We start from the raw sequence: 27,491 nt of genomic DNA on the forward strand, positions 1-27,491 counted from the left end.
CCTATAAAACCCTTTCACAGTAAGTGCTTTGGTTTCACTGGGCCCTGTTCTCACTTACTTAGCTGCCTTGCCCTTTGGTTTATCCACTGCACCCAGGGTCTTCATCAAATGTCTTGTTCTAGCCATAACCTACTGCAGAACCAGGGGCATTCAGATCTACCCCTGTCTGGATGATATTCTTGCAGAGTCACCCTAAACCTAAAAAACTGTCTACAGATTACCATGTCTCTGCTACAGTGTCTGTGGTTCACCCTCAATCTCCCCAAATCATCCCTAGCGCCACAGCAGGACAAAATCTTTCTGGGCTTCAGGATCCGAACAGACCTGATGAAGGCTTTCCTTCCTCATGACAAAGTATTTTCCCCAATAGGCCTTTCCAGGATCTGCTGCAGGTCCACCAACTGTCAGCAAGACAAGTTCTGCTACTTCTGGGCTTTATGGCAGCCATCTTTCAGAAGCTACCATTAGCCAGAGTGCACATGAGAACTGCAATGTTATCTAAAGAATGTGTGGTCTCATCACAACCGCCTCCTAGAATTCCAGATTGCCTTCATACTCTGCCTAAGTGCAGAGTTGAGATGGTGGATTCATCAAGTTCAAATGAACCCAGGAGTTCCCCTTCACCTTCCCACACCAGCTCAGTACATGCACCAGACCTGGGCTGGGGGGCTACTATGAGGGGCCTCAAGGTGCACAAATGCTGGCAGTCACCCCTCCAGAAGAAATGCATCAGTGTCAGAGAAATGACTCCAGTCCTTTGGGTGCTGAAACTTTCTTCCAATCCTTCAGCCAGGTCCCCTTTCAAATCTTCACAGGCAACACCCAATCTTGTTGGTAGATCAACAAATGGGGAGGGCACCAAGTCATATATCCTTTGTAGGCTAGCAATCCAGATTTGGGACCTAGCCTCCAAAAACTTATCTTGGCAGGCAGCCTACACACCATCCTGGGAGAACCACCAGGAAGATGCTCTCAGTAGATCTTCCTCTCTGCATCACAAGTGGAAGATAAACGGAGAGGTTTTTCTAGACATTGTCCTGGTGGGGGCACACCTCAAATAGATTTGTTTGCCCCCCCCCACCCACACCCACTAGCTTAGTCGACTCCTTCACCATTTCATGGAAGGGGATGGTCTCTGTATGCCTTCCCCCCTTCCCTTTCAAAGTTGCTTCTGAAGATCAGGAGAGAGATGCCAAAAATCTTACTGGTGACTCCCTATTGGCCAAGGCAGCATTGGTTCCCCCTATTACTATCCATTGCCAAGGCAATCACCAGAAGTTACCTTACAAGGTGGACCTACTCGCACAGCAGAAGGGAACACTCATCCACTCTCACCTGGATATGCTGTTTAACACTCTGAGGTGATAAACCTTTAGTACCCTCCAGACACCACTACTCTGAGGGCATGCTTTCAGTCTTGAGGGAGGCCAGGAAATCAAACAGAGAATCCTACATTTTAAAATGGGAAATATTCTCGATATGCTGTTTCCAAAGACAGGGATCCCTTTCTAGTGAATGTCCCTCTAGTCTTAGCTTGTGTGTGAACTTATCAAGGTAGGCCTTTCATACTCGATCCACCTATCTGCAATCTCTGCCTGCTTTACCCTTGGATCCTCCTCTACTCTCCAGGTTAGAAGTTGAATTGTTCCTGAAAAGGGTCTTGCACATTAGGCCACCAAGGAGACCTGTTCCACCACCTTGATACCTAGATTTTAAACTCACACTGGCCCCATTTGAACCAGACTGTTCAACACTGCAAATGTGCACAAGGAAAATGATCCTGCTGATAGCTCTCACTTCAGCTAGGAAGGTGCAGGCAATCATGGCTTGTCCCTCCTACACTATTTCCCACAAAGACAGGGTGACGTTGCACACTTGACACTTCTTTAATTCCCAAAGTGGTCATAATCATTAGCGATCATTAAATCAGTTCATACACCTACCCACCTTTCCGTGTCTCTCCAATGATAGTGAGAGAGAACTGCATTCCCTGGATGCGGACAGCAGCTAAGGTTTTATTTAGACAAATCCAGTCCCTAAGGAAATGTAATCAACTCTTTGTATCCTTTCTTCCCAGGGTCCTGGGCAAGGCAGTCTCCAAACTATTTCCTGTTGGATCAGGAAAACTGTTTGCTTCTGCTACTCCTACCATGGCAGAGACTTTCTTCAGGGTGTAAGAGCACACTCCACTAGGACCATAGCATCCTTCAAGGCCACCTTCAAAGGCCTAGACACTGCATTCTTCTGGAGGTAGCCACCTGGTCCACTATACACACCTTTATGTAACACTACAAATTGGGCCATATCTCCAGAGCAGGTTTTGCTAGGGCAATCCTGCAGGGATTTCTGGACTGAGCTACCTCTACCTCCACCCCTCCTCCTTCCAAAGCTGTGGTACTGTCCCACTTGAAGAATACTGCAGCATGGTAATATGACAGAATAGTTGTGTAAAATCTTACCATAACCATACATGTCTGTCTTCCATGTTGCAGTATTCCTCCCCTCCCACTGTTCCCCTGCATTCCTTTCACCTGCCTATGGGGCACCCTGGAGCACCTCCTACTCTATGGTCTCACTGGGCAGTCTGTGGCATTTCTCCAGTCTGGGAGAGATCATTTGTCTCTACCAAGTCCACTGTCCGACTGGGCAGTTCTGAGGTCTGTGCGTGCAGACATCACATTTATGATCCTGGTTTATGGCCCTGCGTGTGATGTCTTGCACACCAACAGCAACCAGGCTTAAGATTTCGTATTTGAGCTGATGCTCAGGTCACCTGAGGGGCAGAATATCGCACTAAGAATACTGCAACTTGGAAGAGAAGAACATCTATGGTTATGCAAGATTTTCCACACAGTCTTTAACTATTTTAGTAATGTCTCCCTTTCCCAAAGCCTTCTAGGTATTAAGCTGTGTGTTTTGTCATCTATATCATTTGTCTCTTGTTTTCCCTTGCAAATTAACCTACTGTCTGGGCTATCAGTTTTGGGGCCCTTCTGGTAGGGCAGCGATTCGTGGGAGTATATACCATCTGGATTGCTCTTGCTGTGGTCTCTACAAAGATCACTGGATCCAACTGGTATGAGGGAGCTAAAGATGGCAGACAGATGTCCCCCTTTGCATCACAGATACTGATATCCAGCTAAGAGGTTATCTAGAAAGAGTGAAAAAAAAACAAGTCATGCTGGACTTTGGGACATTTTGTGGCAGAAGTTTCTAGTATTTACAACTACTGCAGTGGTTGACATACCCTTGACATTTTACAGTTTTACTAGGAACTTGGTCTGTTTTGTTAACTTATTTTGTTCAGTGTATGATTAACTCTAACAGATTCTGTATTGAATCCCCTACCTTTTTTTATGTTTGCAGGATGTCTTCACACATTCATCATATTGATCACTGCTGCAGTAGACTTAGCTGTGTGAGTGATCCTGCTAAGGATACAAGAGCTGGCTAGTTTCCAAAGCTTCTGGGCATCTTCCATGCGTCAGTCCGCTTTAGCTGACTAAAAAGACAGCAATGGGCACCAAGACCTTCAGAGATTTCCTGCTGATGGGAGAGTGTTCCTCTGTGGGCTTTAGAAAATTAGTGGTTAGCTTGTGGTCTTCCTTTGCTGGACAGAGGTACCCTTTGGGGAAAAGTCTTCCACACACACACAAATGCTTTAATACTTTTCCTGTTCAGGAAAGTTTTTAAGATGGGATTTTTTTTTAATGGACTTGAGACTTAAGTGTACTTTTAAAATGGAGTGTGCACTTTCCTATCAGCTTAAAAATTATTTAAAGCAAGTGAAAACTGTCTCTTCTGTGGAGAAATTTTTACTTCTGGGGACTGACATTTTTAAAATGTTTTTACCATGCTTTTGTGTGGAAAAAAAGCACTTTTAAAGACTTGCCTGTTCTTGTTGCTAGTTTTCAGTGGGAAAGAAGCACTGTTTTTGGCTTTACCATAGAACAAGCTACTGGTACCACAGTCTTTACTGCTTCCAGTCCCCCCAAAAAAAGTTAAGCAAACAGTTTTTGCCACCACAGCGGCTAGCAGTTAGCCTTAACCGCAAATGTGTGAATGTGCTGTAGCCATTTGTTGTACCTCAGGCATCTTGCACCCCAAATCCCTCGGGGGTAACATCTATAGCCCCTATGGATTGGAGGGTTAGCCACGTCTTCTGTGGCTGTTTGTCTCCTCTCCAGTGGACAAAGAAGAGATGCTCTTTTTTTCTGGGAGGGGGAGAAACAATGAAGACTTAACTATTTCTCAATGTTGTGCCCATCCTTGGGGAAGCTGCTACTGCTATTAGTGACACTGTTGGCTCCATTTTTTTCTGCCAAAAAGAAGCAGAAAACCAAGCATGCATCTACTCCTACTCAGGGTAAATTGTAGTCCATGCTGTTTCCTCTTGGAAATGTAACACCTTCATAGTGAGAGGAGGAGCCAACAGAATGTCAGTGTACCTGAGCATTTTCTGATATTCATCATGTTTCACTGTTGCAGTCATAACTGTAGGGTTCTCCCTTGCCGGCAGGCAGTCCTCTGTCAGCCAGAATCCAAAGTCTGGGTCCGGCGTCGGCTGTTCAGCTATGCTCCCTGACGTCAGAGCCCCAGGAGTACAAAAGCTGAGAGCCGACGCCATGTTCTCCAGTCTTTCTTGCCGTGCGGTGATAGCAGTTCGCAAGTGCCGGTCAGCTGACTCCTGACAATTTTTTCTGATCAAACTTCAGTCCGAAGACTTCTCCTACTCAAAGCTAAGTACCCCATTGGGGAAACTTTTTTCTTGCTCCAGTCCGATGTCAGAAAAAGTTAATTATTGTATTTGATGTGGGAAGCAAATACCTCATAAGGATTTTCATTCTTACTGTATTCCTTGCTTAGGCCCTGACCACCACGTAGCTAGTTGTCGGTTTTGTGCTAGATTCAATCAAAGTACTATTAAACGAAGGTACGATTTTGCTTTTCATTACTTCGGTAGGCGTTTTAATTGCAAAATGTCGTCTGATACGGTTCCCGCTACCTGAGTTCACAAACGAGCAAGGACAAAGACAGGCCTCTGAGGTCCAAATCAGACGATATCGCAGAGCCAGCTTCAGGTTCGACCGTCAGTGAGGTGCTTTTGCAGCCCTTATCGGCCATTTCGGAACAGCCGAAATGGACTCCCACGAGGAGCCAACTAGGCCTTTGAATATTTCAGTTGGACCTTCAGACAATGCTCCTTCGGATGGGTCCGGAGCCGCTGTGCAGGTACCGGCTTCTGAAGGGGTTTTCAGGCCTACTCTACTACTTATAAAGGCAAAGACTCCTTCCAAATCAAAGACTGCAACCCAGGCCTCTTCTGATCTGGCTCCCAAGTCTCAGAAGCAGTTACTTAAAATGGAGGAGGACTTGCTTACTATGATTAGGGGTTCACATCCCCCTCCAGATAAAAGGCCAAGGCAGGAAGTTTATTATGACTCATCTGATCAGGCTTCTGTTTCTTCTGACCAGGAATATTCTTTCCCTCCTTATGAGGATTCTGATGCTGAGGAATCCATTCCTTCAGCTTCTCCCCCTGAGGATTTCTCCTTTGGGGAAACTTTGCATGAAATGAGGGAACATTTCCACTGGGAAGGGCAGGAGTACTCGGAATCCAAGAAAAGACTAAGGGATTTTCTTCTTCCCCATCATAGACCCCCTGGCTATTCCTCCTGTTTTGGATATTGTGGATGATGCTTTTTTGGAGGCTAACTTAACTCCTGACTCTTCCTCCAGCTCCTGTTAAACCAGACAGATACTATAGGGTTCCTGATTCCCACCAGTTTTTATTCAGGAACCCTACTGCTGACCCTGAAACCATTTCTCAGGGTCCTAAGGGCGTTAAGGCCGCTTTTGCTAAAAACCCCATTCCCACTGAGAAGGATTCCAGATCTTTAGAAAGATGGGGCAAAAAAGTGTACACTTCTGCTACTTTATCTATTAGGGCTTTAAACTGTCAGTTTCATATGCTGAAATACCTGCAATTTCTCCTGTCTGTTTTAAAGCAAAAGCTAACTTCCATTTCCGCCTGTGCAGATAAGGAACTACATGACTTTTTGCATGCCACTGAACAAGTTGGGAAACGTGGTTTACACTGGATTTGATGCCTTGGAGGCTTCTTGTAGGGCTGCTGCCTCTGGCACAGTAATTAGAAGGCATGCATGGTTAAAGGAACAAAATTTGCCAGATCAGGTAAAGGCTAAATTATTGGATGCTCCTGTTGAGCATAATGTTTTGTTTGGATCTAAAGCTGAAGAGGTGATTAAAAAGATGGAGGACAAGGCTAAGTCCATGCAAACAGATTTCTTACAAGTACAGCCACCCAGATTTAGCAGGAATTGGCCTACAAAAAATTGGTACTTTCCCAATTCAGGCAGGCCTCAGAGGGGTAGATATAGATGCCCCCGATGTAGGCCTCAAATGCAAGCCTCTTATAGACCAAGACAGTGGACTGCTTCCACCCCTAGTGGAGGAGACAGGTCGCAAGCTCATAGAAAACAGACTCAATGACTCCCTCTGTTGGGCTGCAGGAACTTCTTGCCTGGAAGCCCCTCTCGAAGGAAAACTTTCTCTTTTTCACCTACATTGGACTCTTATAACCCAAGACAAGTGGGTTCTGGATGTGGTTTCAAGAGGTTACAAATTCCATTTTCATACTCCACCAAGGCCAAGCGGATGGCCAGATCTTCCCAAAACATGAATCGTCAGAGGCATTAAACCAGGTGGAATCTCTCTTGGCTATGAAAGCCATAGAACTAGTTCCACTTTCAGAGATGGGACAAGGTTTTTACTCGAGGCTCTTTCTAGTCCGCAGGAAGCAAAATTCCTGGAGACCCATTCTGGATCTGTCAGTCTTGAACACTTTCCTAGAGATACCAAAATTCAAGATGCTTACTCTACAGCAGCTACTGCCAATGCTGACCAAAAATGCATGGATGGTAACTTTGGATTTAAAAGAAGCATATTTACACATTCCCATCAGACAGGAACGCAGAAAATACCTCTGGTTCAAGGCAGGATCGAGGCACTACCAATTCTCTGCGCTGCCATTTGGATTGTCTACTGCACCCAGGGTCTTCACCAAGTGCCTGGCTCCAGTAGTAGCTTATTGTAGACTCAAGGGAATTCAAATTTACCCTTATCTGGACGAATGTCTTATTCAGGCAGACAGCAAAGATGTCTTACTCCAGCATCTACAATTTGTTCAGAATATTCTCAAGTTCCTGGGATTCACTGTAAACATAAAAAAGTCAAATTTGACACTCACAACAGATAATTTTTTTGGGCGCTTCTCTAAACACAATAACCCAGATGGCATTTTAACTGACATACGAAAAACAATTACAGCTGGCTTCAACTTTCAAAACCTTGGCAACTTCAACTCGTCTGCAAGGAGATTCCTGCAGGCTCTGGGTTACATGGCCTCCTGCATCCTTTTCGTACCATATGCAAGACTACATATGAGGAAAATACAGTGGTACTTAAAAAGTGTATGGTCTCAGCATTGCCACAGTGTAGACATACTGATCTCCGTCCTGCCTTGTCTTCAAAAGGAATTCCTTTGGTGGTCCAAGGCATGTACTCTAAACAAAGGAAAACCCTTCTGTCTGCCCCCTGCCTCTCAGATTCTAACCACGGACACCTCAGATTATGCATGGGGAGCCCATTTTCAGGCAACTGTCTGCAGGGCCTTTGGATAAAGGATCAGAAGCACCTGCATATCAATTTAAAGGAAATGTTAGCCGTTCAGAAAGCTCTATTGGCCTTCAGGAATCTTCTACAACCAGGACAACTACTGATACGGACAGACAACACCACAGTTAATGTGGTACATAAACAAGCAAGGGGGATCTCATTCCTATCGCCTTTGCAGACTAGCCATGGATGTTTGGAACACAGCTCTAGCTTGCAATCTGGACCTTCAAGCACAGTTTCTACCAGGGAAGCTAAACTTTCCGGCAGACAGTCTGAGCAGAAACCTTTCGGATCCACACGAATGGAGGTTGGACACCGAAATATTCAAAATGATTACAGCAGTCTGGGGATGTCCTCACATAGACCTCTTTGCATCCCACCTCAATCAACTACCAATTTTTTGCACCAGGACTTTCCACGATCAAGCTTGGAAAGTGGATGCTCTATCTTTCAGTTGGAGAAACCTCTCGAGATATGCCTTTCCACCTCTTTCTCTTCTTCCACGGGTATTACTAAAGATAAAGCAGGACAAGCCCAAGATGATAATCTTGCTGGCCCCAAATTGGCCTCGACAGTTTTGGTACCAAACACTGAAAAAACTTTGTCTGGAGCCCCCCTGGGTTTTACCACAGATTCTGAACCTTCTGTCCCATCACCAGGGTCAGATTCTACACACCCATGTCAAAACTCTCAGCCTGGCGGCCTGGTTAATCCTGGATCTTTGATACATTCTCTCCTACCCAAGCAGGTTATGGATGTCATTTTAGAAGCCAGACGTCCTAGCACTAGAAAATCTTATGCAGGAAAATGGAAAATATTTTGTTCCTGGATGCAGGCTTAGGATTCTCATCATCCTATTCCCAACATTCCTCAGATTTTACTTTACCTGACAGACCTCTTACATAAGGGTCTCTCTCTCTCTTCCATAAAGATACATGCCTCTGCTATTTCTGCTCATTATAATACAGACCCTCCTATCTTTTCCCACCAGCTCATGAGACAGTTTCTCAGAGGAGCTAAGAAGTTAAGGCCCCCCTAGATCTCCTCCCATCCCTGCTTGGGATCCCAACTATTTCTCAGAGGAGCTAAGAAGTTAAGGCCCCCCTAGATCTCCTCCCATCCCTGCTTGGGATCCCAACTATGTTTTGGAAAAGCTCACCTTACCTCCTTTTGAGCATGCTGCCTCATCTGATATCAAGTTTTTATCTTGGAAGACAGCCATCCTGTTAGCTCTGATCTCTGCCAGGAGGGTTTCAGAGTTGCAAGCTCTTATGGCTGTGGAACCTTATATTATTTTTCATCAAGAAAGGGCGTCTTTAAGGACTAATCCTACTTTCATGCCTAAGGTGGTTTTCATAGTGTTTTTAAATCAAACTATTCACTTGCCAACTTTTTTCCCCACTCCTCAAAATAAAGGGGAAAGGATCTTACATTTCTTGGATGTACACAGACAACTATGTTTTTACCTGGACAGAACCAAGGACATCAGGAAATCAGAGCAATTGTTTCTTATGCTTCAAGTTCCCAAGGTAAAGCCATTTCAAAACAGACCATTTCAAAATGGATTGCTCATGGGAATCAGATTTTGCTATTCACACCATGGAAAGCAGATCCCAGGGAGTACAAGGACTCACTCTACCAGAGCTGCTGCGACTTCAGCTGCCTTCCTCAGGGGAGTTCCTACCAAAGACATTTTGGAAGCTGCAACTTGGAGTTCAGTGCATACTTTTTCCAAGCACTACAATCTACCTCTCTAAGTCTAGGGCAGGCTTTGCTTCTGCAGTCTTGCAGGGTCTTATAGCCGCCCCCTGTACTTTACTTTGACCACCTCCCTTTCTTTCTGCTTTGGGATTCTACCCTACAGTCATGACTGCAACAGTGAAACATGATGAACATAGTACAGTTGTGTACACTTAGCATAAATGTAGATGTTCGAGTGTCTTCACTGTTGCAGTCTGGGTTTCCTCCCTCCTGTCCCCTCTTATTTTTTCTTTTGTGTGGTTCCTTTTTTTCACCCCTCTTCTGAGGTGCATTTGCAAAGGGTATGGGACCTTACTCATTTTGGAACTTCTGACATCTGGGGCAAGAAAAACTGGAGAACATGGCGTTGGCTCTCAGCTTTGTACTCCTGGTGCTCTGACGTCAGGTAGCATGGCTGAACAGCCGACGCCGCACCCAGACTTTGCGATTCTGGCCGACGAGGACTGCCTGCCGGCAAGGGAGAACCCTACAGTCATGACTGCAACAGTGAAGACACTCTAACATCTACATTTATGGTAAGTGTACACAACTGTACTTTTTCTATGAGACTTAGGCTGTCAAATGTGTATTGGTTTTATTCTTGGCTGCACATTAGCGTGAAGACTAGCTGAAACATGCCTTTCAGCCTGTTTATGTAAGGCAGCCATCTTTTCTGCCAGTTAAACTGGCAGTTTGCATTCAGAAAGAAACCTGTATGATGGAGACCAGTAAGGAAGATGTTAATTCCTTTGGCCTAGTCTAATTTTGGGTGCATACTCCACTCATGCTGCAGAACTCCCAGTTAGAGCTGTAGGAATATTTGTGACATCTGCAAATGTGTTTTGATGAGAGCAAATTAGATCGAAAGAGGTCTTTGGACCCCTCTACGCATCACTTATTAGACCCATCATAGAGTACAATGCCCCATTTGGAATGTACCTTACAAGACACCTGCAACTACTGGAAAGACCACAAAAGTAACTCACCAAGAGGATCACTGGCCTCAAGAAGATGCCACATGCGGTTCGACTGAAGAAACTCCAGCTGTACTCAGTTGCATACTGCCTACTCAGAGGTGATCTCTGCCTGACCTACAAGGCCATGTCCAACACAGAATTGATGGACATGCTCCACCTAAAGAAACCCATATCCCCTTGAGCCACACGCTACAGGGATCTAAACCTCACCACAGCAATAAATAGGATGTGCTGGAGGGATAGATTCCTGTCCCAGTGACTTCCCATGCTCTGGAACAATATTCCAATCCACGTTAGGCAGAGCTCCTTACTAACCCTCTTCAAGAGAAACCTTGATGAGTGGATGGGAAACCACGTTTACCCCAGGGATCATTTCAATAGCTCTGCTGGACAGAGGCACAGGGAACTAATCTAAGGGGGACTGTGAAAGCCAACACATTCCAGCTAGGCTTATAAATGCCTTTGGGCAGATAACCTAGTACCTACCTATGAACCTAAGGGGGGTAGGTGCAGTGGGACTAATGAACTTGTTCAATCTCCATACAGTCTTTCATCTAAAGCCTTTGCACATAATTGGGGTTAGAGAGGAGTCCTTTTTGGCTGTCTTAGCTATCATCAAAATTGGGAGGCTGGATGAGAGGTGATAAATAGAAATGATGCCAGTCAGCAGATCTGTGCATTAGGCAGTAGTGTTTACATATGCATGCAGTCTAACAGTGAAACTACATGTCTGTGTAGTTCTAAATTATAAGAGCTGTGAAAAACATTTGGATGTGTTAACTTCAGTTATGTCAGTGTTTGTGACTTGACTTCAGATTTGTACCCATATGAGATCTGACTTGGTAGACTGATTTTGAGCCTCATGTTTTTAATGTCTTGCATAATGTAAGGATTTATGATTAAATGATTTATTTCTTGGGATTCCATCTTTTCCACATGTTAGGTGCTTTCTTTTTTTATTCAGTAAAAATGCATGGAATGCCATTTAGTTAATGTGTTCTTGCCCAAAAAGTGGATTACTAGTTTATTGCTTTCCTTCTAGTACCCAGTGAGGATGGTATGACTGAAACAGGCACAGACATAACCACTGGAATTTCAGAGTCTGTTACAGAGATCACTTCTAACAGCTTTGTGGTGTCTTGGGTTTCCGCTTCGGATACTGTGTCTGGATTCCGTGTGGTTTATGAACTTAGCGAAGATGGCGTCAGTGCTCCTAAGCAGACCCTCGGTAAGTAATTATGTAGTAGTCCATTGTTTGTGTCTGTGTGTAGTGGCATACCTTTCAGGTAACTACTGTAATTTTACTAATATAACATTTTTTTAAAGTTTTTATTTTTATACTGTTACCAGGCATATTACTAGAGCTTCTGTAATAAAATCTTCTCTCACCCTGTAAAAATCTGTAGTCACCCTTGCTTCATCTGAATTTACTAGGATTCCTTACTACTTCAGAGGTGTCTTAAATCCACTGTCTGGACCTCTGCCCATTTCACACTAATTCTTAAGGAAAATAATCCCAGTGAATTGGCCCCTCATTTACAGTATCGAAACCAAGAAATTCTGTATAGGTCATGATTTGCTTGTCTTACTACTTAGATGAATTTGAAGTTTCATACTAGTGCTTCTTGGACTGCTTTTTTAGATTTCAAAATTCCAGTCTATTTCCTCATTTGTTTTCACAACATTTGATTCGACAAAAGTAATTCCTTCTTTCAATTAGCTGAATTTCTGATTTCTATAGGAATGAAAGGGAATATGTGTAAATTCCATTTTCTTCATATCTTTAGCAGAACACTTCATTTACTTCATTTACTTCCTTTTCTGTTAAAATCCCCTCCTTGTTTAGTAGGGAATTTGATCAAGCAATTTTCACATACTGACAAAATATTAATTTATGTCCTATTCCAATGTTGTAGTATTCTACTAGTGGGTTTAACCTTCTTTCAATCAGCTTGTCCAAGTACGTTTCCAAAGCTTTTCCAGTCCCTCTTGATGTGTTGGACGTCTGACGTGGAGGCATGTTCATGGTCCATAAAGGTGACTTCTGTACGTACCAGCTGTCAGAACTTTACATCCGCTGAGGGTTATCCCTGCTGTGGTAGCCCTTGGCTGGCCTGAATACCACAGTCAATGTTTTAGTCGCCTGCTGTCACCTGTAGTCTGTCAGGTCGTCAGTGCTATAAAGCAAGGCAGTCAATGCCATTACATCAGTCTTTCCTGCCATGGAGCCCATAGCGGAAGCAGTTAGCAAGTGTGCTGGTCGGTTGCTACCAGTTTGAATTTCAGCTGAAAACATGTAAAGCAAAGTACTCCATTGGGGTTCCTTTTTTATTGCACTAACTGATGTCTTAAAGTTACTGTCTCACCTGTGGAAAGCAGATCCCACACAGAGACTTCCATTCATACTGCGTCACTTGTTTAGGCCCAGACCATGAAGTCCCTTATTGCCGGTTCTGTGCCCTCTTTAACATGAGAACCATTCACTGTAGAGCTCTAATTCTAGATAGGTTTTTTCGTCTTTGCATTCTGAAATGGTGTCCGTCAGCCAGCATTCCATGGACATGCCAAAAAAAACAGAGGTGAAGATAGACACAGACCACAGAAGGCTAAGCTTTCCGACTACTGTACCGCTAAGCAGGTCATCAGTTCTCTGGAATTCAGTGAGGTGCTTTCATAGCCCCTGATGACCCTTTCAGAGTCCGGTATGCAGCAGAAATCTTCATCCGGGTCTTTGGCTGTCTGCTTCGGTTGAGTCCAGACCCGCAATGCAGGCACCAGCTTCTGGGGAGGCCTCTCACTACCGTATCTGAACAAAAACGTCTTCTCATCCGACTACTGTTTCTCTGACTGGATACACTTTTAGGCCTAGAAGCCAGGCCACTCCTAGAAAGCCACCCTCTAGGTACCATCTTTCTCTTTCTCCTGCTTCACCATTCCAAGCCCAAATGCTTAAAATGGTGGAAGATCTCATTTCCCTTATCAGAGCTAGTCAGGCCACACCTTCTAATTGAAAAAAGCACCCTTCCCCAGAAATTGACAGAACAGGATTCTGAGGAATCTGACTATTCAGATTTTGAAGAGGAACAACTTCTGCTTATGAGGATTCAGGCGCAGAGGAATCCATTCCTTCTGCCTCCCCATTTGAAGACCTTTCCTTTGGGGAAACCCTTCACACACCCTTGGAACATTTCCAGTGGGGATCTCAGGATTTCCCCCAGTCTAAGAAAAGATTTGTAGTTTCTGGACCTGCCCCAGCACAGATTCCTGGCTATTCCTCCTGTTATAGAAACTGTGGATGATGTTTTCCTCGAATCCAGTGTAGCCCCCGACTCCCTCCCACCTGCTCCCAGTAAACCTGATGGGTATTACAGCACTGGATTCACAGAAATACCTGTACAGAAATCCTGCTTCAGATCCAGAGGTCATTACACAGGGACCAAAAGGAGCTAAGACTAGCTCTGCCAAGAATCCTGTTCCTTCTGACAAGGATTCCAGAGCTCTGGACAGATGGTGTAAAAAAAAAAAAAAAAAAGTATACATTTCCGCAACCTTGGCTATTGGAGCTCATAACTGTCGGTTCCATATGTTAACATATTACCACACTTTGGAGCTATTAAAGCAAAAGATTTCGACCCTTCCTGACTGTGCCAATTCGAAACAGCAGATTTACTGCACTCTACTTGTCAAGTGACCAAACACTCATTACACTGTGGATATGATGCCCTAGAAGCCTCAAGCAGGGCAGCAGTGTCAGGATCTGTCATTAGGAGACATGCATGGTTGAAGGAACAACCTCTCCCTAATCATGTCAAGTCTAAACTAATCGATGCACACCTGTATAAGGACCACTTGTTTGGAGTAAAAGCAGAAGAGGTGCTTAAGATGGAAGACTAAGCAAAATCTATGCAAACCTAGATTTATTTCCGGTTCAACCTCCCAGGTTCAGCAGGAACATCCCTCTAAGCACTGGTCCTTCCCTGCACTTAGCAGGTGGGGCCAAGGTAAGCCCTGCAGGAACAGACCATCCAGGCCCCTATCCCAGGTGCAGCAGAGAATCGAACAGCAGACCACTTCTGCCCCAAAGGCAGGGAGTTCTAAGCCACCCTTCTATGGCAAAAACTTATTGACTCCCTCTCCCCCTCCTGCCTGCCTTTCACTCACCAAAAGCTAGGAAGAAGGCTTTCCTCCTCCTTAGACAATTGGCTTTCTGCAACACAGGACCAGTGGGTCTGGAAAGTAATTTTTCAGGGATACAAATTCTCTTTCAACAAACTTCCAATTTCAAGAGGATACCCAGACTTGCCTCCAAACCAGTGGGCAGAGGCTTTGAAGCAGGTACAAACGCTCATATCCCAGGGGGCAGTAGAACCTGTCACCTCAGATCAAACTGGCAAAGGCTTTTATTCCAGACTATTCCTTGTTCCCTGAAAAGAGGGCACTTGGCACCCCATCCTGGATCTATCCATTCTGAACACCTCCCTGGTGGTCCCCAAATTCAAAATGCTAAATTTGCAGCAGCTGCTACCTATGCTGACAACAAATGCCTGGCTAGTGACCATAGACCTAAAAGATGCCTACCTCCACATCCCCATAAGGGAATCCCGCAGGAAATTCCTGCTCTTCAGAGCAGGCTCACAACACTTGCAGTCCTCTGCACTTACCCTTCGGCTTATCTAATGCACCCAGAGTATTCACCAAATGCTTAGCCCCAGCCATAGCATTTTGCAGACAGAAATAGATATTCCGTTATCTGGATGACTGCTTCATTCAGACAGAGTGCAATGAAAAGCTGCTCCAGGACCTTCTGTCTAAACCCTCCTAACTTCCCTAGGGTTCTCCATCAACAAAAAGAAATCAAAGCAACCCCCCCCCCCCCAAGAAGATTATTTTCTTGGGAGCACTGCTGGACATAGCATCCCAAATGGCCTTCCTATCCCCAAAAAAGCAGAGCTTTCTGCTTCTCTACTTTACCCAGCTGGCTTCCGGAAGTCACCTCACTGCGAGGAAGTTCCTGCAAGCTTTAGGGTACATGGCGTCCTGCTTCCTTCTAATTCCTCTGGCGAGGCTTCACATGAGGAAACGTCAGTGGTATCTAAACAACCTTTGGTGTCAGCACTTGTAGCCTCTAGAGACCTCTCTCCTGCTGATTCCCTGTATAAGGGCCGAGTTTGTCTGGTGGGCAGGGGCCTGTGCCAAGAACAAGGGTCTTCCCTTCATCCTCTGTCCTTCCAGCCAGGCCAGCACCACTGACTCCTCAGACATTGCTTGGGGCACTCAACTAGCAGGCAGGTGTACAATAGGACTTTTGGATGCCCAGCACCTTCCCTTGCACATCAGTCAGAAAGAAAGGCAGTGCAAAAGGCTCCAACATTCTTCAAACCCCATCTTAGGCCGTGGGTTATCATTGTCAAAACAGACACCACAGTAATGTGGTATATCGACAAACCAGGAGGGACCCAATCTTACTCTCTGTGCAGACTAGCCATGACCCTCTGGCTGACTGCTGCCTCCATGGGTCTGCACTTAAAGGCCAATACCTACCAGGGGTCAGCAACACCCTGGTAGACCACCTAAGCAGAAACTTACTGGACCCCCATGAATGGCAGCTCTTCCGAAAAATCTTTCTGCAAGTCACTCAGGAGTGGGGAACTCTGGAGGTGGATCTCTTTGCTTCACACACCAACCACCAGCTGGAAAAATTCTGTACCAGGGACTGTACCACCTGGCGTGGAAGGTGGATGCCTTGAGCTTCCCCTGGAACTTGCTCTGATGTCCTTCAAGGATGCATCTGCAGTCATCACATATGGGTTGTCCTGCCTCAGGCAGCCCTTCGGTCGGCCGGATTCCAAAGTCTGGGTCCGGCGTCGGCTGATGTCACCCTTTCCCACACGTCAGAGCATCTGGGGTATAAAAGCGTCAGCCAACCCCATCTTCCCCAGTCTTTCTTGCCACGTGGTGCCCGAAGCAGAAGCAGTTCGCAAGTGCCGGTCGGCCAGCTCCTGTAATTCAGCTAACCGAAGACTTCAAAAGCTAAGTACCCCGTTGGGGACTCTTTCTTGCCTCAGCCGATGACAGATAAAGTTAATAATTGTTTAACTTGTGGGAAACAAATACCTCATAAGGATTTCCACTCTTACTGCCTCCCCTGCTTAGGCCCAGATCACGACGTCTCTGCCTGTTCAGCCTGTGCTTCCTTCAACCGACACACTCTTAGACGTCTGTCGGAGTTCGCAGAGGAGTTTTTTGGGGCTAGTTTTTCTTATAAAATGCTGTCTGAGACCCCGACTTCACATTTAACTAAGAAACAAAGACAAGGACCGACACACGTGGCCCGCAGTTTCGGCTGAAACCGCGGCTAGGCCTTCCGCGAGTGTCTCTGTCTCGGCTGATACAGAGTCCTTGGAATTTCCGAACCATGAAACAGTACAACCGACATTCTCGGCCCCTGAGGCTCCCGCCGAGTCGGGTATGGAATTGCCTTCAGAGACTGGTGTTTTGAAAGCTTCCGACACCATACCACTAGACAAAGCTACACCAGCAGGTGGTGCAGCCAGGCCTCCTGCATCCATGTCCATTAAGACCTTCACCAGGGCTAAAGCTGCTAAGCACATTAAAGCCATGCCTCCCAGGGTTATTCCTCAGGGACCCTCTTCTAGTTCCCAGATCCTAACCTTGGCAGAGGACCTTATCTCTTTAATCAGGGGCTCTCAGCCCCATCCAGACAGGGGCTCCCAACCTCCTCTAGACAAAAGGCCCAGGGTAGATCCCCCTGATCCCCTCTCCTCAGAGGAGGCCTCTGATGGCTCGGATCACTCTGACTACCAGGAGGAGGCTTTTTCGGCCTACTAGGATTCGGATGCAGAGGAATCTATCCCCTCAGCCTCCCCTCCTGAAGAGCTTTCCTTTGGGGAGACCCTTCACTCTGAGAGAGCATTTCAAATGGCAGGGCCAGGAATATTCTGATTCCAGAAAAAGACTAAGAACTTTTCTTCATTTACCTCAGCATAGACCTTTGGCTATTCCTCCTGTTTTAAATGTCATTGATGATGTGTACTCTGACTCTAGTATGACCCCTGATACTCTGCCTCCGGCTCCTGTTAAACCAGATAGGTATTACAGGGTTCCGGACTCGCATAATTTTCTTTACAAGGCCCACTCTGCTGATCCTGAAACTATTTCCCAGGGCCCTAAAGGGGTCACAGCTGTTACTACTAAGAACCCACTCCCCTCTGCAAAGGAGTCCAGGGCTTTAGAGAGATGGGGTAAAAAAGTGTATACTTCTGCCACTCTTTCCATGAGGGCATTAAATTGTCAATTTCATATGATACAGTACCAAGAGTATTTGTTAGAAGAAATGCACAAGAAACTGTCTTCTACTGAACCCCTTGATCGCAAATCCCTTCAGGATCTGGTACATAATTCCCAGCAGGTTAGCAACCATTTTTTGCAGTGTGGTTATGATGCATTGGAAGCTTCGTGTAGGTCAGCAATGACAGGTGTAGTCATACGTAGGCATGCTTGGCTGAAGGAACAATCCCTGCCAGACCATGTTAAAGCTAAGCTTTTGGATGCTCCACTGGAAAAGCAAAAGTTATTTGGTTCCACTGCTCAAGAGGTCCTAAAGAAATTTGAGGAAAAGGCAAAATCTGTACAAACAGTTAAGGATTTTCTTCAAGTCCAACCACCAAGATTCAGCAGAAATTGGCCTTCCAAGAATTGGTCCTTTCTGGACACAGAAAGATTTCAGAGAGGAAGGAACAGGCATGCCAGAGGTAGAGGGCAAGCTAGGGGCTCCTACAGAGGCCGTCAATGGCAACCTCCAAGCCAGACAGGTAGTGCAGGACCTGCAACTGCTGCACAAGGACAAACTCAATGACTTTGCTTTGACTCCGCCAACCAGGGCTCAATTAGAAGCACCTTTGGGCGGAAAGCTTTCTTTATTCTCAAAAAATTGGCACAGCATTACAAAAGACAAATGGACACTGCAAATAATAGACAACGGATACAGGTTCCATTTCCACACATTGCCAAGAAGAAAAGGCATGCCCAGTCTACCACCAAATCAAAGGGCAGAGGCTTTGAAACAAATCTCAAGCTTACTACAAATGAAAGCCATAGAAAAAGTTCCTCTTTCAGAACAAGGCCAAGGTTTTTACTCCAGACTATTCCTTGTTCCAAGAAAAGAAAATCAATGGAGACCAATTCTCGACTTGTCCGCACTCAATACTTATCTCATTGTGCCAAAATTCAAAATGCTGACTCTACAGCAACTCCTTCCCATGCTGGGCAAGGGGTCTTGGCTGGTGACTCTAGACCTCAAGGAGGCATACCTGCATGTCCCTATCAGACAAAGTTGCAGAAGACACCTCAGATTTCTTGCAGGGTCAGAGCATTATCAATTCTCTGCATTGCCCTTTGGCTTATCTACTGCGCCCAGAGTATTCACAAAATGCCTGGCATCAGTAATAGCACACTGCAGACTTCAGGGGATTCAAATATACCCATATCTGGATGACTGCCTTATACAAGCGGACAGCCAACAAACTTTGGTAAAGGACTTAAATTATGCCATCAATCTTCTGCAGGCCTTGGGATATACAGTCAACATGCACAATTCAAGACTTGTTCCATCCCAAAGAATAACCTTTTTGGGTGCGGATCTAGATACAACCACCCAAATGGCTTATCTCACAGAAGAAAAACAGGCAACTACCAGATTACTTCAAGAATCTGACAAGACAAACCCAGCTGACTGCAAGGAGAATCCTGCAGGCCCTGGGTTACATGGCATCCTGTATTCTTTTGATCCCCCAAGCAAGGCTACATATGAGGAAGCTACAGTGGTACCTAAGGAGTTTATGGACTCAGCACAGTCACAGTTTAGAAGCCTTAATCCCACTCATTCCATGCCTTCAAAAGGAATTTCTGTGGTGGGCTCAGGCCAGCCAGTCCAACAGGGGGTTGTCCTTCACAAAGCCAAAAACCTCCCAAACTATTACAACGGATGCTTCAGACCTAGGTTGGGGAGCACACATGGAGGGCAGAGGTATTCAAGGACAGTGGTCACAAAAGGAGCTACGCATGCACATAAATCAAAAAGAAATGCTAGCAGTGATGCATGCAATCGAGGCCTTCAAACTTTCTGCATCAAGGCCACCTACTAATGAGGACAGACAACACCACAGTTATGTGGTACATAAACAAGCAAGGCCTAATACTACTAATACTAGAAAATCTTATGCTGGGAAATGGAAGAGATTCTGTGCTTGGAACCAGGCACAAAGAACTGATATAGCTGTACCAAATATTCCTCAGATTTTGCAATACTTAACTGAGATGCTGGACAAAGGCCTATCTTTTTCATCAATTAAAATTCATGCCTCTGCCATTTCAGCTCATTACAATACAGAGCCACCAATCTTCTCTCATCCTTTATTAAAGCAGTATCTCAGAGGAGCCAAAAAGTTAAGTACTCCAAGGAGATCACCAATACCTGCATGGGACCTCAACTATGTCTTGGAGAAACTCACCCTTCCTCATTTTGAGCCAGCTGCTACTGCTGATTATCTTGGAAAACAGCTCTGCTCCTAGCAATTTATGCGAGATGAGATGTCCTTCAAGAATGCAACTGCAGTCCTGACATATGGGTTGTCCTGCCTCAGGCAGCCCTTCGGTCGGCCAGATTCCAAAGTCTGGGTCCGGCATTGGTTGATGTCGCCTCCTCCCCGACGTCAGAGCGGCTGGAGTATAAAGGCATCCGCCGACGCCATCTTCAGTCTTTCTTGCCGCGCGGTGCCCGAAGCAGAAGCAGTTTGCAAGTGCCGGTCGGTCAGCTCCTGTGTTTTCAGTTACCGTAGTCATCAAAAAGCTAAGTACCCCGTTGGGGAACATTTTTCTTGCCTCAACCGATGTCAGAAAAAATTGAAAAATTTAATAATTGTTTGTCTTGTGGTAAACAAATACCTCATAAGGACTTCCATTCTTACTGCCTTCCCTGCCTGGGCCCAGACCACGACGTCTCGGCCTGTGCTGCCTGTGCTTGCTTTAATAAGCGCACACTCGGGCGCCGGGCAGAATTTGCCGAAGACTTTTTTGGCGAAACTTACGCTTATGTCATGCCGTCGGAACAACCGACAGCACATATTTCCAAAAAACGTAAGGACTGGGACCGACATCCTCGGCCTGCGTCGTCCACCGATACCACGCCTAAGCCCTCCACGAGTGCATCGGTCTCTTCGGAAGCAGTAATTCAACTGCTCCAGGCTGACGACACCGCTTTAACGCATACTTCGGTCCCGGAGGTTTCCCCGGTGCCGGTTGTTTATTTCCCTCCCGAAACCGAAGCTCTAGATTTACCTGACACCATACAAGTGGATAAAGTTACCCCTGCACGTGGGGCAGCTAGGCCTCCGGTCTCCATGTCCATCAAGGCCTTCACACATGCTAAGGCTGCCAGCCAGGCTAAGGCCCATCCTAAATCTTTTTCCCAGGGCCCCTCCTCGGATAAACAGATCATGACTCTAGCTGCAGATCTAATCTCTCTTATCAGAGGTTCTCAGTCGCATCCAGACAGAGGTTCTCAGCCTCCTGCAGATAAAAGGCCTAGAACTCAGTAGACAGATACCCTCTCTTCAGATGAAGCCTCTAGGGATTCAGAGCACTCAGATACCCAGGAAGAATCCTTCCAGGCCTACGAGGACTCTGATGCTGAGGAATCGATTCCTTCTGCCTCTCCTCCAGAGGATATTTCTTTCGGAGAAGTTCTCCACTCCATGAGAGAACATTTTCAGTGGCAGGGTCAGGAATTCTCTGACTCCAGGAAAAGGCTACGTACCTTCCTTAAGTTACCCCAGCACAGACCATTAGATATTCCTCCAGTGTTGGATGTCTTGGATGATGTATACTCAGACTCCAGTGCTTCCCCTGATTCTCTCCCTCCTGCTCCTGTCAAGCCAGACAGATATTACAGGGTTTTTGAAACTCATAAGCATCTCTTTAAGGCCCACTCTGTCGATCTAGAAACTATTTCTCAGGGGCCCAAAGGAGTGGCTACTTCCTCAGCCAAAACCCCTTTGCCCGCAGACAGGGAAGCCAGGTCCCTGGAGAGATGGGGCAAAAAAGTTTATACCTCTTCCACCTTTGCCATGAGGTCACTTAACTGTCTTTTTCATATGTTTCAGTACCAGGGTTACTTAATGGATGATTTGCAGAAAAAGTTAGCCTCTCCTGAGCCTATAGATAGAAAGGCATTGCAGGATTTGGTTCATAACACTCAGCAGGTTAGCAATCATTTTCTTCAGTGTGGTTATGATGCATTGGAAGCTTCATGTAGGTCAGCTATGACAGGGGCCGTTATACGTAGACATGCTTGGTTGAAAGAACAGCCACTGCCAGACCATGTTAAAGTAAAGCTCCTGGATGCACCTCTAGAAAAACAGAAGCTTTTTGGTGCTAATGCACAGGATGTGTTGAAGTCTATTGAGGAAAAGGCTAAATCAGTACAGACAGTCCAGGATTTCCTCCAGAATGTCCTTCAAGGATGCATCTGCAGTCATAACATATGGGTTGTCCTGCCTCAGGCAGCCCTCGGTTGGCCCGATTCCAAAGTCTGGGTCTGGCCTCGGCTGATGTCGCACTTCACCCGACATCATAGCTCCTGGGGTATAAAGGCATCAGCCGATGCCATTTTCCTCAGTCTTTCTTGCCGCGCGGTGCCCGAAGCAGAAGCTGTTCGCAAGTGCCGGTCGGTCAGATCCAGAGATTTCAGCTACCGAAGACTTCTAAAAAGCTAAGTACCCCGTTGGGGACTCTTTCTTGCCTCAGCCAATGTCAGACAAAATAAATAATTGTTTAACTTGTGGGAAACAAATACCTCATAAGGATTTCCACTCTTATTGCCTTCCTTGCTTAGGCCCAGACCACGACGTATCAGCTTGTTTAGCCTGTGCCTCCAACCGACGGACACTTAGACATCGGTCGGAGTTTGCAGAAGAGTTTTTTGGTCCAGCCTTTGCATATAAAATGCCGTCGGAGACTCCGACTACACATTTAGCTAAAAAGCGCAAGGAAAAGGACACACTCGCGGCCCACTGTTTCGGCTGAAACCACGGTTAGGCCTACCGCGAGTGTCTCTGTTTCGACTGAAACAGAGTCCTCGGTCCTCCCTTCGGCCGCTAGCATGCCTCAGAGGCCCCGGCTGAGTCTGCTACAGAAATTCCAACCGAAGAAGCAGGCACTCAAGATTTGTCCGAAACCATCCCGTTGGACATTTCTTCTCCTGCACGTGGGGCAGCTAGACCCCCTGCTTCTATGTCTATTAAGGCCTTCTCCAGGGCTAAAGCAGCTAAACTTTCCAAGGCCTTACCTACAAAAGCTCCTCACAGACCTTCCTCAAGTTCTCAGATTCTCAGCCTTGCTGAGGACCTCATTTCTTTAATCAGGGGATCCCAACCTCACCCAGACAGGGCCTCACAACCCCCTCCTGAAAAAAGGCATAGGACTGAACCCCCTGAACCTGTTTCCTCTGACTACTCCTCGGATGGATCAGATTTACCTGACCATCAGGAAGGTCCATACCCACCTTATGAGGATTCGGATGCAGAAGACTCCATTCCCTCTGCCTCTCCCCCAGAGGAATTTTCATTTGGGGAAACTCTTCATTCAATGAGGGAACATTTCCAATGGCAGGGTCAAGATTTTTCTGATTCTAGAAAAAGGTTAAGAACTTTTTTACATTTACCACAGCATAGGCCTTTAGCCATACCACCTGTACTATCAGTTGTTGATGCATACAATGATGCCTGTTCGGCCCCTGATTCTCTTGCACCGGCCCCTGCCAAACCTGACGGATATTACAGGGTCCCGGATTCTCATTTCCACTTGTACAAGGCCCACGCTGCTCACCCAGAAACCATTTCTCAGGGCCCTAAGGGTGTTGCAGCTGCATCTGCCAAAAAACCCCTCCCCTCTGAAAGAGAATCTAGAGCATTATAGAGATGGGGTAAAAAGGTTTATACATCTGCTACTCTTTCTGCCAGGGCATTAAACTGTCAATTTCACATGATACAGTACCAGGAATTTTTGTTAGATCAGCTGAATAAAAAGCTTTCTTCTCCTGAACCTTTAGACCGTAAGTCCCTTCAGGAGTTGGTACACAATTCTCAGCAGGTCAGTAATCATTTTTTAAAATGTGGCTATGATGCACTGGAGGCTTCATTTAGGTCAGCTATGACTGGAGCAGTGATTCGAAGGCATGCCTGGCTAAAAGAGCAATCCTTGCCAGACCATGTCAAGTCTAAGCTACTAGATGCTCCTATGGAAAAACAAAGTTTATTTGGCTCCCCTGCACAGGAGGTTCTAAAGAAAGTGGAGGAAAAAGCAAAATCTGTGCACACAGTCAATGATTTTTTGCAGGTCCAACCTCCGAGGTTCAGTAGAAATTGGCCTTCAAAGAATTGGTCCTTTACAAACACCTCCACTGCACAAAGAGGGAGAAATAGACGCCCAAGAGGCAGAGGTCAATCAAGGGGTGCCTACAGGGGCAGTCAGTGGCAACCTGACAACCAGAGGAGTACCTCTACAGCTGCGACTGCAACCACTTCCACTGGACAGACACAATTACTTGGCTCTGATTCCGCCTACCAGGGAACAATTGGAAGCACCCTTGGGCGGAAAATTAGCTTTATTTTCAAAAAACTGGCATTGCATTACAGGAGACAAATGGACTTTGCAAACAATAGACAAAGGTTACAGGTTTCACTTCCACACTTTACCAAAAAAGAAAGGAATGCCAAACCTACCACCAAGCCAGAAGTCAGAGGCTCTAAAGCAAGTCATCAACTTACTACGGATGAGAGCAATAGAAAAGGTACCGTCAAAGGAACAAGGCCAAGGATTTTACTCCAGACTATTCCTTGTACCAAGAAAAGAAACTCAATGGAGGCTTATTCTCGATGTCCGCACTGAACACATATCTCATTGTACCAAAATTCAAGATGCTGAACCTACAGCAACTTCTTCCCATGTTGGGCAAGGAGTCTTGGCTGGTGACTCTAGATCTCAAGGAGGCATACCTGCACATCCCTATATGACCAGATTGCAGAAGACACCTCAGATTTCTTGTAGGATCAGAGCATTATCAATTCTCAGCATTGCCCTTTGGCTTATCTACTGCGCCCAGAGTATTCACGAAATGCCTGGCATCAGTAATTGCACATTGCAGGCTTCAGGGAATTCAAATCTATCCATACCTGGACGACTGCCTAATACAAGCGGACAACAAGACAAAAATAATAAAGGATTTGGCCTATGTCATACAACTGCTGCAAGCATTGGGATACACAGTAAACATACAGAAGTCAAGACTAGTGCCATCCCAAAGGATAATATTTTTGGGTGCAGAACTGGACACTATCTCAGATGGCTTTTCTCACAGAAGAAAAACAAAACCAACTTCCAGTCTACTTCATGGCATTGACAAGACAAACTCGGTTTACTGCAAGGAAAGTCCTGCAGGCCCTGGGTTGCATGGCATCTTGCATAATCTTAATCCCACATGCCAGACTGCATATGAGAAAATTACAGTGGTACCTAAGAAATGTATGGTCTCAACACAAACAGTCTAGAGACCATGATACCAATCATTCCATGCCTGAAAAAAGAATTCCTGTGGTGGGCTCAAGCCTACCAGACCAACAGAGGGTTGCCTTTCCACAAACCACAACCAAGGCAATCACCACGGACGCCTCAGACCTAGGCTGGGGAGCACACATGGAAGACAAGTGTATCCAAGGCCTATGGTCCCAAGACCAGCTGAAACTACACATAAATATAAAGGAGATGCTGGCAGTGAAACAAGCAATACAGGCATTCAAATCATTCCTCAAGCAAGGACACCTGCTAAGGATGGACAATACCACAGTCATGTGGTACATCAACAAACAGGGAGGCACACATTCCTACCCCCTATGCCGGATGCAATGGAACTGTGGAAACTCTGCCTGAATCTCTACATTCAACTTCAGGCCAGATTCGTACCAGGAAAAGAGAATTCACTAGCAGACAAATTAAGCAGAACTACCACGGATGCTCACGAATGGATGCTGCATCCAGATATCTTCAAAACCATAACGAAGAAATGGGGAATGCCAGAGATAGACCTGTTTGCCTCCCCACTCAACCACCAACTGAAGTTCTGCTCAAGAGAATACCCACCCACAAGCCTGGAGGGTAGATACCCTTTCCTTCAGCTGGAAGGCACGGACACTTTATTCCTTTCCACCTCTTCCATTGATGTACAAAGTTCTATTGAAAATCAGGGAGGAACAGCCAAAGGTAATTCTGATAGCTCCAGACTGGCCAAGGCAGCATTGGTACCCGCTACTGAAAAGCATGTCTCGGACGGACCCATGGCCTCTACCTCTATGGCCTTTACTTCTAACACAGAACAACTACAAGACCCTACATCCAAACTTGAAAACGCTGCAGCTAACTGCCTGGAAAATTGCATAGAACAAAACCAGCCTGTTTTATCTCAGAGGTCAAGGACATTATCCTGGAGGCTCGCAGACCCTCCACAAGGAAAACATACTCAGCCAAATGGAAGAGATTCCTCATTTGGAGTGCATCAAAGGGAACAGATGTCACGCTTGCAAACCTAGCACACATTCTAGAATACTTAGCAGAACTGTTCCACAATGGCCTGTCCTATTCTTCCATTAAGATTCATGCTTCAGCAATTTCAGCAGAGTGCAACATGGATCCTCCTATCTTCTCTCAACCTCTTCTCAGGCAATTTTTAAGAGGGATCAAAAATGTAAAACCTCCAAGGAAACCACCTCTGCCTGCATGGGATCTCAATTTTGTGCTGGAAAAATTAACACTTCCCCCTTTTGAACCAGCAGCATTAGCAGACTTACAGTTCTTATCTTGGAAGACTGCCTTCCTTCTAGCAATCACTTCAGCAAGAAGGGTATCCGAGTTACAGGCATTAATGGCAGTACAGCCTTTCCTTATCTTTCACCAGGACAGGGCGTCTCTGAGAACCAATCCTACTTTCATGCCAAAGGTGGTACCCAGGGTATCCTTGAACCAAGCTATTCATCTGCCTACGTTCTTCCCTAACCCTCAGAACAGGGGGGAAAAGTTACTACACACCTTGGATGTACATAGTCAACTGCGCTACTACCTGGACAGAACTAAGACCAACAGAAAAACTGACCAGCTTCTGGTAGCATATGCAACAGGAGTGCAAGGGAAAGCAATTTCCAAACAGACAATTTCAAAATGGATAGGAAATTGCATTCGATTCTGTTACTCTTTTCATGGAAAGTCAACTCCTGAAAATATCAGGCCTCACTCCACAAGGGCTACAGCCACCACTACAGCTTTCCTACGAGGAGTGGCTACCAAAGACATTTTAGAAGCTGTTACTTGGAGCTCCGTGCATACATTTGCCAAGCATTACAATCTTCCTTTATACTCCAGATCCCGAGCAGGCTTTGCAACTGCAGTTTTACAAGGGATCTTAACAACACCATCTTTATCTTAGCGCCTCCTCCCCCAGTTTGGCTATGGTATTCTACCCATATGATATGACTGCAGATGCATCCTTGAAGGACATAGTACAGTTTTGTACCTACCATAAATGTAGATGTCCGATAGGTATGCATCTGCAGTCAGGATTACCCACCCACCTTCCCCTCTGTGGTATTCCTAGGGTGCCTACCCCTCTTTCAGCTAGCTGGGGGAATCTATTATGGTGTATTTGTTTGTATGTATATATGTGTGTATATATATATATATATATATATATATATATATATATATATATATATTTGTTACTGTTTGGAATTTACAACATTTATCCAAATTTAGCCTTCCTAGAGGGCACCTGGCATCTGGGGCAAGAAACACTGAGGAAAATGGCGTCGGCTGATGCCTTTATACCCCAGGAGCTATGACATCGGGTGAAGTGCGACATCAGCCGAGGCCAGACCCAGACTTTGGAATTGGGCCGACCGAGGGCTGCCTGAGGCAGGACAACCCATATGTTACGACTGCAGATGCATACCTATC

At 45.8% G+C, this 27,491-nt stretch overlaps 1 protein-coding gene across 1 annotated transcript in view; it reads left to right on the forward strand.

Moving 5' to 3' along the window:
• FN1 (fibronectin 1) overlaps positions 1-27,491 on the forward strand; it is a gene marked incomplete in the record, with an annotated part of 4,425,379 nt that overhangs the window by 1,451,708 nt on the left and 2,946,180 nt on the right. Inside the window, 1 exon segment of the mRNA XM_044060668.1 lies at positions 11,458-11,643. Coding sequence (XP_043916603.1) covers positions 11,458-11,643 — 186 coding nt within the window.

This window comes from Protopterus annectens, chromosome 2.part0, assembly GCF_019279795.1.
Source record: "Protopterus annectens isolate FY-2018-M chromosome 2.part0, PAN1.0, whole genome shotgun sequence".
Classification (NCBI taxonomy): Eukaryota; Metazoa; Chordata; order Ceratodontiformes; family Protopteridae; genus Protopterus; species Protopterus annectens.